Source organism: Cricetulus griseus (genome assembly GCF_003668045.3).
Source record: "Cricetulus griseus strain 17A/GY chromosome 1 unlocalized genomic scaffold, alternate assembly CriGri-PICRH-1.0 chr1_0, whole genome shotgun sequence".
NCBI classification, from domain to species: Eukaryota; Metazoa; Chordata; class Mammalia; order Rodentia; family Cricetidae; genus Cricetulus; species Cricetulus griseus.
In genome coordinates, this window is record NW_023276806.1 from 226,208,116 (window position 1) to 226,228,241 (window position 20,126).

Here is a 20,126-nt window from a genome sequence, read left to right on the forward strand (position 1 = left end):
GCAAGAACTCATCATTGTACAGTTGTGGAGGAATAAGTCACAACCCAAACAGTTCAAGCGGACTCTCACTTTCAGCTTATTCAAGGAGACAATGCTCACATTTACCCTTTTACTAGCTACCAATGAATCCCCAAACCAAAAATGAAGCTTCATTGATTTCACTGTCTATGGTCTTAAAAAAAATACTCCCTTCTTCCTTCTGTAGTTCTCCTTTTAATTCTGTTTTTTTTTTTTTCTGACTCAGCAAACAAGATCCTAATATGAGTCAATAATTTTATTATAAAAGTTGTTGGTCTCACAAAGCACAAGTAAGTACATATCCTCAAGTGTTTCCTGGACCAGGCAAGTGCAATTGGAAAATGGACCAGTGTGTGATGGATTTTCTTTGGGTATAGCTTGTTTTGCTTCTAAATCTTGTGCAGTTTGTGAAGATATCCAATTACCTTAAAGGTTTGATGCCGTATAAATTTTTGGACCAAGAAAATGAATTATAATGACTTAATAAAAATAATTATCATTACATAACAACACCAATTATTTTTTTATTGTTCTTTTTTATATATTTTTATTTTTCCTCTTTTTTAAATTTAAGTTAGAAACAAGATTGTTTTACATGTCAATCCCTGTTCTCTCTCCCTCCCTTCCTCCCCTGCCCCCACCGGCTCCCTATCTCATCCCCTTCTAGCTCCCCAGGATGGGTGAGACCTTCCATGGAGGATCTTCAAAGTCTGGCATATCACTTGAAGCAGGGCCTAGGCCCTCCCCTGTGTGTCTAAGCTGAGAGAGTATCCCTCTATGTGGAATGGGCTCCTGAAGTTCGTTTGTGTACTAGGGATGAATACTGATCCACTACCAGAGGCCCCATAGATTACATAGGCCTCCTAACTGACACCCATGGGCAGGTGGTCTGGATCAGCTGCTTTTCCAGCTATCAGTCTGGGGTCCATGAGTTCCTCTTGTTCAAGTCAGCAGTTTCTGTGGGTCTTTCCAGCCTGGTCTTGACCCCTTTGCTCATCACTCCTCTGCAACTGGATTCCAGGAGTTTAGTTCAGTGTTTAGCTGTGGGTGTTTGCTTCTGCTTCTGTCAGCTACTAGATGAAGGCTTTAGAATGGCATATAAGGTAGTCATTAATCTCATTATCGGGGAAGGGCATTTAAGGTAGCCTCTCCACTATTGCTTAGATTGTTAGTTGGTGTCATCCTTGCAGATCTCTGGACATTTCCCTAGTGCCAGAATTCTCTTTGAACCTATAATGGCTCCCTCTATTATGGTATTTCTTTTCTTGCTCTCCTCTATTCTTGCCTTGACTCAATTTGCTTCCTGCTCTCTCATGTCCTCCTCTCCTCTCCTCTTCTCCCCTTCCTGTTGTCCTGGCTACCTCTCTCCTCCCCCCATGCTCCCAATTTGCTCAGGAGATCTTGTCCCTTTCCCCTTCTCCAGGGACCATGTATGCCTCTCTTTGGGTTCTCCTTGTTTCCTAGCTTCTCTGGCAGTGTGGGTTGTAGGCTGGTAATCCTTTGCTCTATGTCTAAAATCCACATATGAGTGAGTACATACCATGTTTGTCTTTTTGTGACTGGATAACCTCACTCAGGATAGTTTCTTTTAGTTCCATCCATTTGCCTGTGAATTTCAATATTCCATTGATTTTTTCTGCTGAGTAGTACTCCATTGTGTAAATGTACCATATTTTCTTTATCCATTCTTCAGTTGAGGGGCAGCTAGGCTGCTTCCAGGTTCTGGATATTACAAATAATGCTGCTATGAACATAGTTGAACAGATGTCCTTGTATGAATGTTCATCATTTGGGTATATGCCTAAAAGTGGAATTGCTGGATCTTGTGGTACACTGATTCCCATTTTCCTGAGGAACTGCCATGCTGATTTCCAAAGTAGCTGTACAAGTTTGCATTCCCACCAGCAGTGGAGGAGTGATCCTCTTTCTCCACATCTTCTCTAACATAAACTTTCTTGGTGTTTTTTATTTTAGCCATTCTGATAGGAGTAAGATGGTATCTCAGAATTATTTTGATTTGCATTTCCCTGATGGCTAAGGATGTTAACAGAACACTTTCTTATGTGTCTTCAGCTATTTTAGACTCCTCTATTGAGAATTCTCTATTTAGTTCTGTACCCCACTTTTAAATTGGATTATTTGGTGTTTTGGAGACTAGCTTCTTGAGTTCATTGTGTATTTTGGAAATCAGCCCTCTGTCAGATGTGCGGTTGTTGAATATCTTTTCCCATTCTGTGGGCTGCTGTTTTGTCTTGTTGACTGGGTTGTTTGCTTTACAGAAGCGTCTCAGATTCAGGAGGTTCCCTTTTTCAATTGCTGATCTCAGTGTCTGTGCTACTGGTGTAATGTACAGGAAGCGGTCTCCTGTAACAATTCGTTCAAGGGTACCTCCCACTTTCTCTTATAAGAGGTTCATTATCTTATCATCTGCAATTAGTGAAAGTTTGACTACTTCTTTTCCAATTTGTATTCCTTCGATCTCCTTTTGTTGTCTTAATGCTCTAGCTAGAACTTCACGTACAATATTGAAGAGATATGGAGTGATATAACAACATTACATGGTTACATAATCAATTCAATTGGAAATTAGTCATGTCTGATGAAACCTTGTGTCAAGAATGCAATTCATCTATATTTTATTCTTGTATCAGTAGAAGGAGGATGTGTTCTTATCATTAGGAATAGAAAAAAGACAATGTGAATGTTTTTGTATTTAGGTAACAACTGGAGGTGATATTACAGGAAACTAGGAAACTACTGAGGCTAGTGGTCCAAGAATCACACCAACTGGGAATGAGTTTCTTTGCACAGAACCCTTCTCAGGGCACCCTTGACCTCAGCATTCCTCAGGCTGTAGATCAAGGGGTTCAGCATTGGGTTGAAAAAACTGTAAATCAGGAAAAGGATCTTCTGCTGCTCCTCGGGGTGCTGAGACTTGGGGGCCATGTACATGACAATGGCGCTGCCAAAGAAGAGCCCAACCACACAGAGGTGGGAAGAGCAAGTGGAGAAGGCCTTTCTTCGGCCCTCTGCTGACTGCATCCTCAGAACAGACACTAGGATGCGTGTGTAGGAGACCAGTACAAAACACAGGGGGCCCACTAAGATGAACACAGAAGCTGCAAAGATGACAACTTTGTTGAGTGTTGTGTCAGCACAGGCCAGCTTGAGGACAGACAGGATTTCACAGAAGAAGTGATTGATTTCATGGGGCCCACAGAAGGGCAGCCTCAGGATGAGGCTCATATGAACCATACCAAGGAGTGAGCCACAAGCCCAGGATGTGATAACCAGACCAGCACAGTCTCTCCAGCCCATGATGGAAGAATATCGGAGCGGGTGACAGATGGCCACAAGCCGATCATAGGACATCACCAAGAGGAGGAGACATTCTGTGTGTGCAAAAGCCAAAAAGAGAAAGGTCTGTGTCATGCAGCCAGCAAAGGAGATGGGTTTGGCTGGATCTAGAAGGTTCACCAGCATCTGGGGCACGGTGTTGCAGGCATAGGCAATGTCAACGATGGCAAGGTGGGACAGGAAGAAGTACATGGGAGTGTGGAGTCTGGAGTTTTGACAGATTATCCCAAGGATGGCCCCATTCCCCAGCAGGGTGAAGGCATAGAAGAGTGAGAAAGATGCAAAAAGAATTCGGTGAATCTTTGGGCCAAGGCAGAATCCAAGCAGGACAAACTCTGTGACCATTGTGTGGTTTTCCTCCATTTCAGTATGAAAGAGAAATGCAGGGAACTGAAACACAACAGTTTCAAATGGAGGTGTCATTTTTTTTTTGTCATTGTAGCATGTGTCTGTCATCCACAGATGTGTTGGACACAACTGGTGTTTACTTGTCTCAGGCATGGAATACTATTAATCACCTCCCATAGGAACTTAATTAACTAAAAGTAAATAAGTAAATGCTTATGAAAACTAGATTGTCTATAAGCAGAATAACTAGTCTGACATTGAAGTTTCAGAAGAAAAATGTGTCAGCAATGCTTATTTACTTAGAACCATTGACTTCCGAGGCAGTTAAAAACTAGCAAATCCACACATACAAAATAAACAGGAAGCATTGGTCATTTCAGGCTGTAGGGGAATTGCTGAATCTCAAAGTGAGCTCTCAAAATGAGAACAGCACTAGGAAAGAAAAGAATTCGAGTTGCTTTGGTAGAAGTTATGATTGCTGCTAGAAATATTTATATCTTAACTAACTAGAGACTACTTTCATAGCTCTATCCAAAGGAAATTGTGAAACAGCAGCTTTCTTATTAATATTGTTTTTGATGGACAAAAATAATTATGGGTATTTACTTATTGAATTCAATTTAATGTTTAGATACTTTAATACAATGTGGAGTGTTATGAGGTAGTGAGAAGGAAATGATTTGTATGAACACTATCAAATAATGATTTATGATAGTATATATCTTCGTCTAGATATATAAATAAAATGTATATAACTATATCTTACAAAATATGTATTATTGTCTTGAAAAATGGAAACAAACTAATATTTGTTAACTTGACGGCTGGTTCACCAAGCAATTTCCATAATCATTAATTTGCCACAAGAATCTTTCAATGGGAACCCATAGACAATAGGGCATTTTGTGTTTCATCAGCTGTATTTACAAGCCCAACAATGTGTGATGCTCCAGAATTTTGAAGTTGGGCATGACAGGTGTCTACAAGCAAACACTCATAGAAAAAAATTTCCTATGCACTATCTGATCAGATCATCCCTTCTGTGTTTCTTTTTCATAAAAGAGCCTAAAATGAAAATAAGACAGGACGGTTTTTATTGTTAATTCAATCCTTTGTATTCATAGTACATACCATATCTGAAATTTATAACACAACAATTTTCTATTCAAACTGAAAAACAGTAGCTGACCTCATCTATAAGAATGTTCATATTCTTCAGCTGGCATGGTGGTGCATACTTTTAATCCCAGCACTTGGGAGGCAGAAGCAGGCAAACTCTGAGTTCAAGGCCACCCTGGTCTACAGAGTTCCACAAAATAAAAGTATGTAGTAGAAAATATTTATAAATTGAAAATTCACCTTATCTGTTATTGGCCAGATATCTCCATTGTCAAATTAGTGATAAAATAGTCTATTCATTGTTTGTATGCTAAATTGAGGAACATGGCTTTTTTGATCATAATTTCCCCAAGAAGTCTTGTTGACATTCAATATAGTTTGGAGTGCTAACATTTATGAGAGCTGTTATAAGCTCAAAATAATTTAAGGTTTAGCTACCTTTCCACAAACAGTGTGAGGAATAACACCACCGAGTTCATTCCATCTCCTAGTTTCACTGTCATCATGACACAGGGTGATGTTAAGGGATGTTCATGAAGAAGTTAACATGAGAGGCAGGATTGTATTCTGAGAGAGAGAGAGAGAGAGAGAGAGAGAGAGAGAGAGAGAGAGAGAGAGAGAATTGCAAACTACACTCACAGCTGATGAGACTAACAGTGCAGAGGTGGAAACAAGACAACTCAAGGAAAGTCGGGACTGGAGAATTTTGGGACTTCTCAAAGGCCATTCTTGTTAGATACAGTCTCCCAGCAGAAGGTTAGAAGGATTTGGTGAAATCTGTGAGCCCAAATGTGGTTGGTTTCATGACATATGTATGTGGAGAAAGAGTAAAAATAATAATAATAATAATAATAAAAAGTTGTTGGGATGGATGTGGAGAAGGTACATCAGGTTTGAAGGCAGCATTCAGTAGCAAATGCAAATGGCCTTCCAGGAGGGGCCAGAGGAACCAGGTAACTTAAGGATGATAGCTGCTTGGTTAGCTACAGGCTGGAGCAATGGGTTTGGTGACTTACTATCAGCAACCTTACCAGTAACGATCTCTGATCTTCAGGTCTTCCTGCCGCAGTTCTGTGTTCTTCAACCACCCGGTAATAACTTCTTTTTGTGAACAGATATCTCTACAGGAAAGCAAAATATTATTAGAACAATCCTGCGCTTTAAATTTTAAATAAGCTGTATTTATATATTATAACTTGTAGCATGATGCTGACCCCAAAGAACACTTCTAAAGCTGGGTCTACAGTGTTATTGATCCCATCCTGACCAATGAAATCCCCTTTAAGCAAGCTTTGGTGGTAAGTATGCTTTCCTTTTAAGTAAGAGATTTGTTTTCTTTCAAACAAATGGCCAGATTTAACTGATATGAAAATAACCTAAATAATATCTTTATTTCTTTATTTTGTTTTGTTTTTTGTTGGCTTTTCGAGACAGGTTTCTCTGTATTGCTTTGGAGGCTGTCCTGGAACTCGATCTATAGACCAGACTGGCCTTGAACTCACAGAGATCTGCCTGCCCCTAACTCCCAAGTGCTGGGATTAAAGGCATCAAGGCATGATAGATCATGTCCGTGTAGAAAGAAATGTTTTTGTGGTTGCCAAAGTGTCTAATTTTTGTTTAATAAAGTCCCTTTCATTTCATTTATTTATTTAGTGTGCATATGGGGGGACATGTGTGCACCACTGCTTACATGTGGAAGATGAACAACTTGCAGGTGTTTGACCTGTCTCTCCACCTTGTGGGTCACAGATATAAAACTCAGATGGCCAGGTGGTGCCAGGCACCTTTGCCAGCTGAGCTATCTATCTCACTGATCCTCAACTGTTGTTAAACACACAAAATTCTGGACTACAACTTCGGACGCTAAAAGAAAGACTAATTGAAAAGGTCAGATGTGTGAGCATCTTTTCAGCCCAGAAGCTCTCTCGAGTCCACCTTGAGAAAGCAGTTGAGTGGTGCTGTTTGTTTTGTAACCCTGACAATTCATACATATTTGTTGGGTATAAAGTTAATAAGGAAAGAGAAACAACTACTGTGTTCTGAGACTGGTTTCATTTAAAATGAAGTCTACTATAATTGTGTTGAACTCAGACCCATCTTCTAGCTGGAAGTGAGTCCTAGAATTTTGAAATACTTCATTCCTGTGAGCAGTATTAAAGTGTGACTTTAAAAATCTTAAAAGAACAGTAGAAGGGTTCACAGAGTGTTCGGCACTTGAATCTAGAACACACTTCTCTTTTATTATTATTTTTTCTTTTGATAGCTGTGTAATAACAAATGGAAACCACACAGACTCAATTTCTTTCGCTCTGCAGGGACTCCACGTTGTGGGACTGTTAGCTGTCAGCACGGGTTGAGGAGCTCAGGGGCCCTTGCTCCTCACTGCTGGGCTATTTGCTGATGATAGATTTAGGGACGGGGAAGTCATTGCCTTGAGCTGTGCACGTGCTGATGAGCTCACCAGGCTCCCATGGTTAATCACAATGCAGTGCTTACAGAATTGTGCTGGCTGAACTAAACTGGCCACAAAACAAACTCAGAGCCAGGAATCTGGGATAAGGACTGAGAGAGAATAGGAAGGAATTCAACAGAGGTGGAGGGGGGTAGGAGAGGGTGGGAGGAGAGAATAATTGATGGGAATGCATTAGATACATGGATAATGTTGTCAAAACAAGCTTAATTAATAACACAATTAAATCTCTAAGTTTTAATGAACCGCCAGTCTCCTTCCTACAGTATTAAGCGTTGGGTGAAGCAGAATTTGTAAAACAGTCTCACATTGTTAGTCAATTGTCCAGCTCAAATGAGGATTTCTTATTTGTAAATAAGAAGGAAGCGCATAAAATATTACATTTCTTACTTGAATACTTATTATAAACATAGACTTTGCCAAGTTATCTTAAGGAGTGAGAATTGATGCAAAAAAAAAAAAAAAGGTTTTTCTGGGGGTAGAGACTATCCTGGATGAACAAGAGCTAGAAAATCACTCTCACGAAATTACGGTCCATTCAGTAACTCATTGAGGGCTGGTAATAATTGACCATCTGTTGGGTGCTCCTATGTTACCTTGGAAACAAGTATCTTTTCCATTTCTTTCCACCTCTAGCCAAAGACTCATTTTCAGTGTCACAGAAAATCTACTTATTTACAGAGTACCTTCTAAGTGTCTGAGTATGTCTATCAAGTTGTGTTCAATGGAGGGCTAGTATAAAATGCACTACTTAGCAACCATTTAGCTTTCTACTCTACCGCAGTAAATACATCATAAACACAGCATGTGTTTTGACAGTGCTGACAAGAATTAGATGCAACACTTAAAAACAACCAAATATATTAACTTCACTGGAGTAGAGTATCGTTCCATAAGCCATTCTACTATAGTCTCCATTAGGTAGGAAGATTATTCCACATATCTCATTTAAACCCATAAAGTGGAAATTCCTAACTATTCATACAGAATGCGAATGATGAGTATCATATGAACACACATTGTACACACACACACACACACACACACACACACACACACACACACACCCTCATACAATGAATTTGTTTTTCTTCTGGATACAGACGGAATGGCAGTGAGCATGGCAGATGACTAAAGGCTAGATGTTACAACTTGTCTGGCAGGAATTAAAGGTGGAGTAAATTCAGGTTACCTCGATAGCTTCCACATGAGGACCTTAGGGTCTCAGAAGAGGAAGCAGCGGGAGACTGGCGGCACAGGTCCTGTGTCCTCAGAGCTTCTGTATATGTGCAGAACCCTCACTATCGCCCCTTTCTGAGAAATGACAGACTCCTCAGGAAAGGAGGCTCTATTCTCTAAGGCTCAGCCAAATTGGCAGCTCTTGAAGGCTCACTGGAGGCACAGGGTCATGAGACTTCATGCATGTCAATCTTTGCTGGGAAGCAGAGACAAAGAATTGGGTTTTATCTCTGCTCTCATCCCCAGCAGGACATACAATTAGGAAACATACGCAGCCATCCAGTACACCCAGGAGGCTTCAACACTCATTATACTTCTCGATTACGTGACATTATCTGTCTTCAAAGTTTCCAGAATTGCACTGTCCCCCATCTCTAGTTACTTGGGGTGAACCTGTCAGGAGGCAGGACCGGTCCCTGAGTTCCCAGAACCCACTGTGCAGTTCAGCTTCTCCTTGGTGGAACCTGAGTTCCTTGGGGGTGTAGCAGAAATGCGAAGACAAGACCCAAGTTGCATTTCAAGCTGTGGATGTGCTGTGTGAGCTTGTAAAGAAGGTGTGGAAAGTCCAAGAAGGGGCCAAGGAATCCCAGTGGGGCCTCTGGGGACCTGCCTTGTGGGGCTTTCTTCTAGGGCACAAACCTCCCATAGAGATTTGCTGTGAAGTGTAGAGATTCTGAGTTCAGGCCCTCAAAGGAGGGAGGAAAAGACTCCCTCCATGACACCTTCCCCTGGAAAAGTGCCTTTTTATCTATGGAAGGCTCTTATTTGAGATATTGTCTAAGACACTGTCATAGCGTTCAGATCTTTTTTTTAAGACCTTACATATTTAATACAGTGCGTTGCCCCTGTACAAATGGAAAAAAATTAAGTTCAACATTTCTAGAACAATATTAGCCTTCATATCTTACTTCCGTATTTTTTTTACTTGATATAGAGATGTCAGAGTGCTATTTTAAAATTTTTTCAGGTCAACCAATCATGGAATTTACAAACTGGCTCCTTATAGCATGCCTTTGCAGGGAAAATTGTCATAACCATCTATTTTTGAGTGCACGCCAGCTCGTGTTCTAGTTCTGCTCATTCTGTGACAAGAATAGCTTCTGGCTACAGGAAAATCTCGGTGCTTTACTGGTCATTCATAAATAACACAAGCTCCTTTTGTTATGTCTCAGGGCATCTGCAAACTGTGCAAATCAAGCAGCTGACATTGAAGAGAAAAGTGGTATAAAGGAAATAGTACATTTGTGGAAGCAGTTATTTTAGGACAAGTTTCAACATTCAATACTGTTTGGTAGCTGTAAAAATGTGTTAAGGAACAACAGTCATGAGTATATGTCATGAGATTTAAGCCAGGTAAGAGAATCACTTAAAATGCACGGTTTTTTTTTTTGTTTGTTTTTTGTTTTGCATCATGGCAAGTGAACACAGCTTTTCACTGTGGGTTTAACATTCCTCAGGTTTCTGTAAGAAAAGATACAACTTTTTGTCTCTGTCTCTGTCTTACACACACACACACACACACACACACACACACACACACACACACACACACACCCTTTCTTTTTGAGAAGCTAGAGATGGAATCTAAGGCTTCATACATGCATGCTAATCAACCATCATTTCATTGAACCACATATCCAACCCCCCAACAAACAATGTGTGTGTGTGTGTGTGTGTGTGTGTGTGTGTGTGTGTGTGATTCATTACACACACAAACTCACACAGGTTTTCATCACAAATTTAGAAGACTGTGAGACTGAATAGACTCACTACTCAAGGTTTATAATGGCATGCTGGACCAAGAAACAAGAGATGCTTTGAGTCATTTTCTCCAAAGGCTCATATTGAACAATAGAGATAGTCAGTGACCCCCACTTTCTGTAACAAACAGATCTTGACATGCACTGATGTGAGCTACTGTTCTCAAACTGACTTCCTCTGTAGAGACTTCCATTTTGGGGGGAGGGGAAGAGAGAAAGTGGGGGCAGTGGGAGAAAACATATTGTTCCTAGAGGGGATTTTCAGGAAATATACAAAAATTGCCAATAAACCTCCTATTAGCTTGTATCTGAAAAAAAAAATGGCACAACAATAAACTTTGGCGAAAGCCAAGTCTTTAAAAAAGCGCAATAGAATTCTGTTTTTCAACAAAAGTAAATTTTATAGCTTTCACTATACTAATAAAGACGTAAGTCATTCGTCATCTTCTTCCATTACATAGGGCATTTAAAAGTCCTCTGGAAGACTTATTCTTTGAACAGAGAGTGTTTTGGTGACACGGAGCGCTACATCTTGTCAAGCAAGGGCTCTGAAAAGTACTCTTTTGGAACTGTGGCTTTGAAACCTTGGCTCTGGTGGGGACTAACTGCGCCACAATCTGTTACTGTCAGCATTTGAAATTACAGATTTCTAGAAATTCCTCCCACAACTACTGAGGCAGTCATCCGGTGGAGGGCATGAGACAACTCAATGAAGGAAATGCTCTGAATGGTTGGGACCCCTGTGAGAGGAAAATTTCTTCTGTCAACGGTCAAGCATGATGCTGCCAACTTGTCACAAAACTCTCTGCATCCTCAGAACTCTCCTCAAAGTATTCTTCACATCCGAGTTCCTGAGACTATAGATCAGGGGGTTGAGCATTGGGTTAAAAAGGCTGTGAAACAGTAGAAGATATTTCTTCTGCTCCTTCGGGTTCCCGTGTCTTGGTCCAACATACATGACAATGGCTGTGCCGTAAAATAATGCAACCACACAGAGGTGGGAGGAGCAGGTGGAAAAGGCTTTCCTCTGACCCTCCCCCGACTGGATCCTCAGGACAGCACCAAGGATACAGGCATAAGAGACCACAATCGAGGAGAACGGTCCCACAAGCACCGACACTGCCCCAGCCAAGACCATGGTCTCATTGAGGTGTGTGTCTGCACAGGCAAGTTTGAGAACAGCTGTGATTTCACAGAAAAAGTGATTGACTTTCTGAGATACACAGAAGGGTAAAGGCAGAAGTAGCAGCAGGTGAACCAAGGACAAGAGCACCCCAGTGATCCAGGAAGTCATAGCCATGGTGCTGCAGACCTTCCAGCTCATGATGGCAGAGTATCGGAGCGGGTGGCAGATGGCCACGTACCGATCATAGGACATCACCACGAGGAGGAGGCATTCTGTGATAGCAAATGTCAAGAAGAGAAAGGTCTGTGTCATGCAGCCAGCAAAGGAGATGGGTTTGGCTGGATCTAGAAGGTTCACCAGCATCTGGGGCACGGTGTTGCAGGCATAGGCAATGTCAACGATGGCAAGGTGGGACAGGAAGAAGTACATGGGAGTGTGGAGTCTGGAGTCCAGGCAGATGAGCCCCACGATGGTCCCGTTCCCCAGGAGAGTGAAGGCATAGAATAGGGAGAAGAGGGCGAAGAGGAGCATCTGCATCCTTGGGCCGAGAGGAAATCCCAGGAGGATGAACTCTGTGATCAATGTCATATTGTTTCCCATGTCCCTATGACAGAGGACACTGAGTTAATGACTGGTTTAAAGGTAGACTTTCATACTGATTTGTGCTAATGTCATGCCCTTTGTAGGTTAGCAAAGCAAGGATAGCTGAAGTGAATTTTTGTTTAAATGGAGTTTTAAAAAGATTTCTTTGTTGTGTGCACAAAAATCTTTCTCTTGACATTTAAGACATTTTTAGTGATTATTATTGTGTATGTGTGCATAGTGTGTTTGTGTGGGTGTACTTGCCATTACACACATATGGGGAACTTTGTGGAGTTGGTTTTCTCCTCATACCTTGCTGTGACTCTAAGAGCACTGACCCATCATGCTTGCTTGATGATTGTAGCATTTTTGATGGATCTAAAATTTCATAATAAATATACCCATTTTAATGCAAGTCAAACATTGTTTGATTCTACAGGTTACACCATATTTTTCAAATAAATTCTGCTCGTCTTAGCTAACATTATTCAGTAGCTCTCTAATTATTTTTAATTAGAAACAATGAATCCTAAATGATGGACCAATGTTTCAAAACTGTATTGCATTCAATACTGAGTGGGAAGGGTTCAGTAGGGTGTACCAGGTTTAAATATAGAAGAATCATTATTCATTATTCCTTCCACAGATATTTTCCAGTCTACAATAAAGACCTCACAGAGTGCTTTTCCATTTAAGCATAAAGGCTTAGATTCAGTCAAAAATCTTGTCACTGAGTTCTTCACATTAACATTTCGATGAGCATTTTTGTGATTGACAGGATTGGAACTGTGCTGGTTGTCAGGCATGACAGCAGGATCAGTAGCCTTGTCTTTTGGCTCAATGTTTACTGTATTAGGAAAAATAAAAGATCCAGAGACTGATATTGGGCTTCAAGCTTCAAGCTGAAGATCAGAAAAGCAAAGCAGCTGGTCACTAGCTCTCACTCTACCTCAGACTGAAATGAAATCCTGGCTCCACCAAACCTCAGACTGAAACCTCTCCTGAGAATCCTGAGCCTTCAATGTCTTCTTATCCTCCATGTGACTGTAGAGTAAATGCCTCCTGTCCACAGTGTGCCAGGAGAATGAACGCTTGATCCGAGACCTTGCTTATCTTGTATACCTCTCATGAAGACTGGGATTAAAGGCATGTGATCCCAGGTGCTGAGATCATCTTTATGTGAGCTGTTTCTCGTTAGGACTGGATCAGTTTTGAGTAGCTGAGTGTGGCCTTGAACTAACACAGATCCTTTTATCTCTTAATCCTTAGTCCTGGGATTAGAGGTGTGTACCACCACTTCCTAGCTCTATGGCTGCTGGGATTAAAGGTGTGTGCCTGTATTCTGTGGCTTGTGGCTGACTTTGCTTTCTGAATCTTCAGGCAAGCTTTAATAAATCATAAATTATATATCACCACAGCTGACAGACACTCTGAATACAGTTTCAGGAGCCATCTCTGCAGGTGGCTTGCAGTGACTCACTTTCTGTGGTAAATGTTGCAGAAAAGATTGCTATTGCCTGACTGAATCACATCACCTCTAGAACTCTCTAATTCTATAGTAAAAATGTGAATACAAGCATAACTCCCCCCCTGCTGCATACATTTACCCTCTTATTTTATGTGAATTCCACTTAATGTGGGAATATAGGAATGAGTAATAATCCTTCATTTAAATAGACATGAAATTCTATGTCTAAGATTGAAAAATCTCATTATAAAAATATCCAATTTGTGTTGGACTTCACTTACTAGTATCAGAGAGGTAAATAGCATGTGTAGACAGGTGAAAATAAAACCATATGCAGGTGCTTATTGATTTCCCATTATTCGTATAACTTTATTCTTAGTGTAATGGTATCAGTAATTAAACTATTACTCCCTCATTGCTCAGACTTTGTATGGCATCATAATAAGGTTGTGCATAATAAACATACATTTTTATCCTTATTTGATGGGCTCCTATAAGTGATAATTAATCCCATTAAAATACATATCTAAGATCTATAAAAATATATCATATAAGCAATATATAAATATGATAAATACTACATAAAATATATTTATACAAAGGTATTTTATGTATCGTATGCCAATGAACATTTGTGTGTCTTACTTGGTCTATCTTATTGTTATAACTGTTGATGGGCAGAATTTGAACATTAAGAAAGTAGAACTGGCACTTTGAGAAAGTAAAAGCAAACTGACAATGGAAATAACATTACATTCATCAGAACTTACCAAAAAACTTATGAGGAAGCCTGGGTGTCTAGAGCAGGCTGTTGTACAAGGACCCTGGTAAACCGTCATGCAGTAAATGTAAGCATGTCTGCACTTCTGTGATGACATTGGAAGCCTTGCTGCTTGACTCGGAACTGACAAAGAAGGACTATGGCTTTTCAAGTTGCCTTTTAGAAGAGAAGGCTTTATGGATTCATCACCTCCACAGGTCACCCTTTCAATTGTCACGAGAGCCTTCATAGTGCATGAAAATAATAGGTCTCTTTGCACCATCATGGTTCCTATAGAGACAGGAAGAACCCCCCACTTTGATTCTAGCCCACAGAGGTTTGAGTATCTCTCTGTTTCTGTGCCTGAAGAAGCTATATGCAAAATGAGATCTTCAAATGTTAAGGAAGAATAGTACTTTTCTAAGTAGGAGGACATGCTTATGTAAAGTTACATTTGGAGCCACCGCTACATCAAAATATAGATTGGTGTAGCTTTATGAATTTTTATTTTGTTTCATTCTTCAAACAATCAAGAAGTACAGTGACAGATGAACAGGTTGTTTCTGGTTATTGACTGTGGATAAAATCTTGAAATTAATTCCTTCAGTCATAAATCCTTTAGTCTGATTTCCCAGCTACTCAAAAGGCAGTAGGAAAATGAACTCTAATGATGAGGTCTAAATTATTGGATATTATCTAGAAATAAAGACCTTTTCATCCCTAAGCACAGGTCTGGAGATGTGTAACAGCCATCTTAGGCATGTAGAAACCCTGGGACTTGTTGATTTATCTGTTGTTGGACACCAGGCTGGTCTCCTAATTTAGCTACAGCACTGCAATAAACATTGATGTGTGATTATCTCTGTGATATGTCGACTTTGAGTCTTTGGGTAAATATGCAGGAGTAGTATAGCTGGGTCATATTGTAGATGTATTTATTTATTAACAAATTAATAAAACATGATTTTATTATTGATATGCCCCATCCCCACTTATTTGGAAAACAATGAAATACAGCCTGAAAGTCTTCAGGTCAATATTCTATTTCTTCTGTTTTTTAAAATACTCCTTTTAAAATAATGCTTCTTTTTAAATCTTTTTACAACTTCAGACATGGGTACAATATACCTTGATCACATCCAGCCTCTGCTCTCTCCTTCAGCTCCCTTCTGCACCTTTCATCACATTTCCCTCCCACTTTCATGGCTTCCTTTATTTACCCACCTGGTTAGTTAGTGTTGTCCATGAGAGCACAGACACGGGGCCACCCACTGGGGAATGAGCAGAAAAGGACTCTCAGGTCCTCAGTAGCTATCAAGCATCAAAACCTTCACTATCAAAGGTAGGGCCTTGTGATGGCCCTTACCTCTTCAGGCTGAATTTTTAAATTGATGTATCAATTTAATATAATCTTTATGGGTGTACTTTGCTTGATAAGCATATTCCCCATTGCCCTGTTGCTTCTTCCTCTCTTCTCCATTTTTACCCCTCTTCCCTCCTTCCATTTGTCTTCATTTAGTCCCCTTTGTTCACCTCTAATGCCGTTTTATAGACACACTCACAATTTTATATGTCTAAGGAAAATCTAAGGACCACAAACGGGAGGAAACACATGGTAGTTGTCTTTCTGAGACTGGCCAAACTCACTTAATATAATTATCTCTCGTAGAATCTCTTTCCTTGCAAATGATGTTAACTTTATTCTTCCTTCATTTACATATACACTCTCTTTTCTTATTCGTTTTTTTCTGTTACTTAGAAACTTAGGCTGCAATAAGCAGTGTGCTCGTGTCTCTGATACACTGAAGTATTTCACACAAATACCCATACAGTAGACCTTTGAAAAAAAAAAAAAAAACATCCGTAGTAACTGGACTGGTGTATGTCTACCTAAGTCATCAGCAGATTGTTCTGGCTTTGCTTTTCAAATGAGCCAGAATCTGACTACTTCTTCTAGTCCCCATTATTGCTGCTCGGCCACCTGCTTCTATCACTTGTGTTTTTGCCAGAGCCTCTTTAGTTGACTTAGTGTAGGATCTGGAGAGATCCTGTTAAATTATGGGAGCTATTGTTACTTCCTGCTCACACCCCTTTCATGATTTTCTGACTCTCTCAGAGGTTTACAAAATCCTGGCAGGCTTTTGTCTGTTCATGTGTGCAAAGACCGCGTTGTGTCTGGTGGGCATCATTTCAGAGCACTCCTCCCATCCTTCAGCTCTCCTCTTCTTTCCACATCTCTTATGAGAAGTTTCCTGAGCCTTGGGTCTAGGACGGGTTAGTACAAATGTACTGAGCAATAGATGCGACAACCATATTGTTAGATTTTTGAGACACTTCCACAGTACCCGGACTGGTTTATGTTTCTACCAGCAGAGTACAGGGGTTCCCTGTGTCCACATCTTTGCCAGAATTTGTTGCCAATGATATTTTTAATGATTGACATTCTCAGTGGAGTTGGATGGCATCTTAATGTAGTCTGATTTTCATGGTATAACTTAATTGTCTTTATTCTCATGTGATTCATAAAAGAAATAAATGATGATACCCTTGAATTTGTTCCTTTTAAGTTGAGGGGAAAGCATCTGGTCTTTAATGGTTTGTTATTATTTTAGCTATGGTGTTTCCATGTAACCCTTCTCAGATTTAAGAAGGTATCTTGCGTTTCTAGATCATTGCAAGTTTGTTTCTCACAAAGCATTAGGCTTGTCTGTCAATTGCTTTAAATAGATGTAAGGAGAAATTGCACCTTATTTATTTAACATGTCATAGTACACTATTGATTTTGTACACATTCATACTAATGTACTCCAGGAATAAATCTCACTTGGTCATAGTATTTGTGCTGCCTGTTTACAGGTTCCTGTTTCTGGTATAGTTGGGACTGTGCACTTACACACAGAAGGATGATGGTCTATAGTTTGTACTTCCTGTGATGTCTTTTATATCAATGATACTGACCTCATAGAAGGACTTAGGAAATGTTCTCTTTGCTATTATTTTTAAAACTTTTTATGAAGAAATAGTTAATTCTTCCTATTAGACTCTGGTGTAATTTATTAAAATAGCAATGTGGTCCATAACTATCTTTGGTAAGCTTCAAATTTACTGATCTATTTATTTATTTTTATTTTAGACCAATATGCCTGTTAATTTTTTGTACAATGCCAACTCAACACGGTAAATTGGGATACTTTTTTCCAAAAATTCAAATATATATATATATATATATATATATATATATATATATATATATATATATATAGAGAGAGAGAGAGAGAGAGAGAGAGACCAATAATGGCAGTATGTTATGCATCAATAGCAGCAACAGCTTTTCCAGGTTCTGCAGTCATTTGAACAAAATTGTAGAGACATTCAACACACTCCTTTAAAAAAAGTAAAAAAAAAAAAAATCCCAGAAAACAGCACAGTTCTGTTATTCTTCCTGATTTATTTTTGTATGTTATCAATCTACTTAGATCATTTTAATGAGTCGGTAGATTTGGTATTTATAGAAAAAATTCCCTAATTGCAATATAGTTCACAGAATTCTCTCATAGTTCTTTACATATCTACTAAATTGGTGACGATGTTCCTTACAATGCTAATTTTAGTTATTTGAATATTTTCCTCTTGTGTAGGTGTGTGTGTTAGCTTGTGTGTGAGCCTGTGTAGAGGTGGGAATCAGGTGTCCTGTTTTATCATTCTCTGCTTTTTCCCTTGAGACAGGGTTCCTTATTGAAACAGGAGCTTCACTGTCAGCCATTAAACTTTAGCAAACTCTGTTCTGACACAGCAGCTCTGGGTTGCAAGAGTGTGTGCAGCACGTACAGCTTTTTACATCTATGGTGAGAGTTCAAACCCTGGTCCTCAGCCTTGTGTAGCAAATGCTCTTAGGGGCTGAACCATCTCCTCAGCTCTTCAGCATTCTCTCTTCTGTTGACCTGATGGTCAATTGAACTAAAGTTTGTTAATTCTTTAATAGAAAAATCACATTGGCAGCCATTAATTTTATCTACTCTATTTTCAATTTCATTTATGTATATTCTAATCTTTATTATGTTATTTCTTGTGCTTGATAGTGCTTAATTACCTTTCCTTTAAAATAAGGGATTGGTGATAAAATGTAAATAATTGATGTAAAAATAAGTGAGAAATCGTGTTCCATTTGGGAGAAGCTCTCAACATTGGGATTCAATCCAAAAGTTGGACTCATAGAGTCAATTATGAATATATCATTTCCCCATTATTTTGTACCACTTCCAGAACTGGAATTTGAGCAATTACAGATTTTAAAATCAGACTTCTAATCATGTGTGGTGATGCATAGCTTTAATCCCAGCACTTGGGAGGCAGAGGCAGGTGAACCTCTCTAAGTTGGAATTCAGCCTGGCCTACATAGTGAGTTCTAGGACAGCCAGGGCCACAAGGTAATATCCTAACTAAAAAACAAACAAACAAATAAGCAAAAAGTAAGTAACTAACTAAATAAATAAATAATCAGATTTCTAGTTGGGAATTTTCTCTGAATTTTGCTTTAGCTAACCACATGCTTCAAGACCATGGACCCAACTGACATTCTATGTGCCCCTCACACAGATCTCTTCTGCAGTGCTCTGTGGAAGGCTTCTTTCACCTGGGCATTCCTCAGGCTGTAAATGAGGGGATTCAGCATTAAGTTAAAGAGACTGTGGAACAGTGACAAAATTTTCTCCTGCTCCTCTCGTTGATCAGAGTCAGGAACCATATAAACCAACATGGCTATCCCAAAGAAGAGCCCCACCACGCAAAGATGGGAGGAGCAGGTGGAGAAGGCCTTCTTGCGGCCCTCCTTTGACTGCATTTTTAGGATTGCTCTGAGGATGTGTGTGTAAGAGACAAGCATTGAGCAAAGAGGCCCAACTAAGACAAAAACACATGCAGCAAGGATGACAACTTGGTTGATCAAGGTGTCAGCACAAGCCAGCTTGAGAACAGCCAGGATTTCACAGAAGAGGTGGTTCACCTCCCGGGGCCCACAGAAGGGCAGCCTTAGTAGGAGAATTGCATGAGCCACAGAGAGGATAAATCCACATGACCAGGAAGTGGCAGCCAGGGCTACACATAATTTCCACCTCATGATGACAGTGTAGTGCAGCGGGTGGCAGATGGCCACAAAGCGATCGTAGGACATTGCTGCCAAAATCAAGCACTCTGAGGCAGCAAAGGCCAAATACAAGAATGTCTGTGTGATGCACGGAACAAAGGAGATGGTTTTTTTCTGGGTCACAAGGTTGGCTAGCATCTTGGGGACATTGTTGGAAGCATAAGAGATGTCAAGGATTGCCAGGTGTGAAAGGAAGAAGTACATTGGGGTATGCAGCCTGGGGTCCAGGTAGATGAGCCCCAAGATTGTGCCATTCGTCAGCAGGCTGAAGATGTACAGCAGGGAGAAGACCCAGAAGAGGAACATCTCCATCTCTGTACTGAGCCGGAGTCCCACCAGGATGAATTCTGTGACCCATGTCTGGTTGCCTCCCATTCCTTATGACAGCTGATGTAGCGGTGATGGGCGGTGGTAAGCCCAGATCTGGACAATCAATGAAAACTGGGTTTATTTATGTCAAGACAAGGGCAGGAAACATTTCAATGCTTCCTCTTATTTCACACTTCCTGACAGCCATCTGTGTTTCTGATCCTTTACTGTGAAGTAGATTCAAACATTAAAATGTATATACAAAAATCACATAAAGACCCCTTATATCCCTTCACTCTGACTTAGCATACATTGATGTCCTTGTTGTTTATCTTATACTCTTTGTCTCTGTACACTTAATGTTTTTGAACCATTTGAAATTACTGCCCCATTATAATTATAAAAAAATCAAGAGATGTAATGCTTA

General features: G+C 40.0%; 3 protein-coding genes across 3 annotated transcripts; all 3 read right to left on the bottom strand.

The window, feature by feature from the left end:
* Positions 1 to 2,796: 2,796 nt before the first annotated feature.
* On the bottom strand, positions 2,797 to 3,738 carry LOC103161777 (olfactory receptor 2A1/2A42). The gene has a single exon (XM_027389730.1). It carries the CDS (start codon positions 3,736 to 3,738, stop codon positions 2,797 to 2,799), a length of 942 nt encoding a protein of 313 aa, XP_027245531.1.
* A 7,366-nt stretch (positions 3,739 to 11,104) lies between these two features.
* On the bottom strand, positions 11,105 to 12,037 carry LOC100762231 (olfactory receptor 13). The gene has a single exon (XM_027389729.1). It carries the CDS (start codon positions 12,035 to 12,037, stop codon positions 11,105 to 11,107), a length of 933 nt encoding a protein of 310 aa, XP_027245530.1.
* A 6,798-nt stretch (positions 12,038 to 18,835) lies between these two features.
* LOC100755570 (olfactory receptor 2A2) lies at positions 18,836 to 19,765 on the bottom strand. The gene has a single exon (XM_027389728.1). It carries the CDS (start codon positions 19,763 to 19,765, stop codon positions 18,836 to 18,838), a length of 930 nt encoding a protein of 309 aa, XP_027245529.1.
* Positions 19,766 to 20,126: the final 361 nt, after the last annotated feature.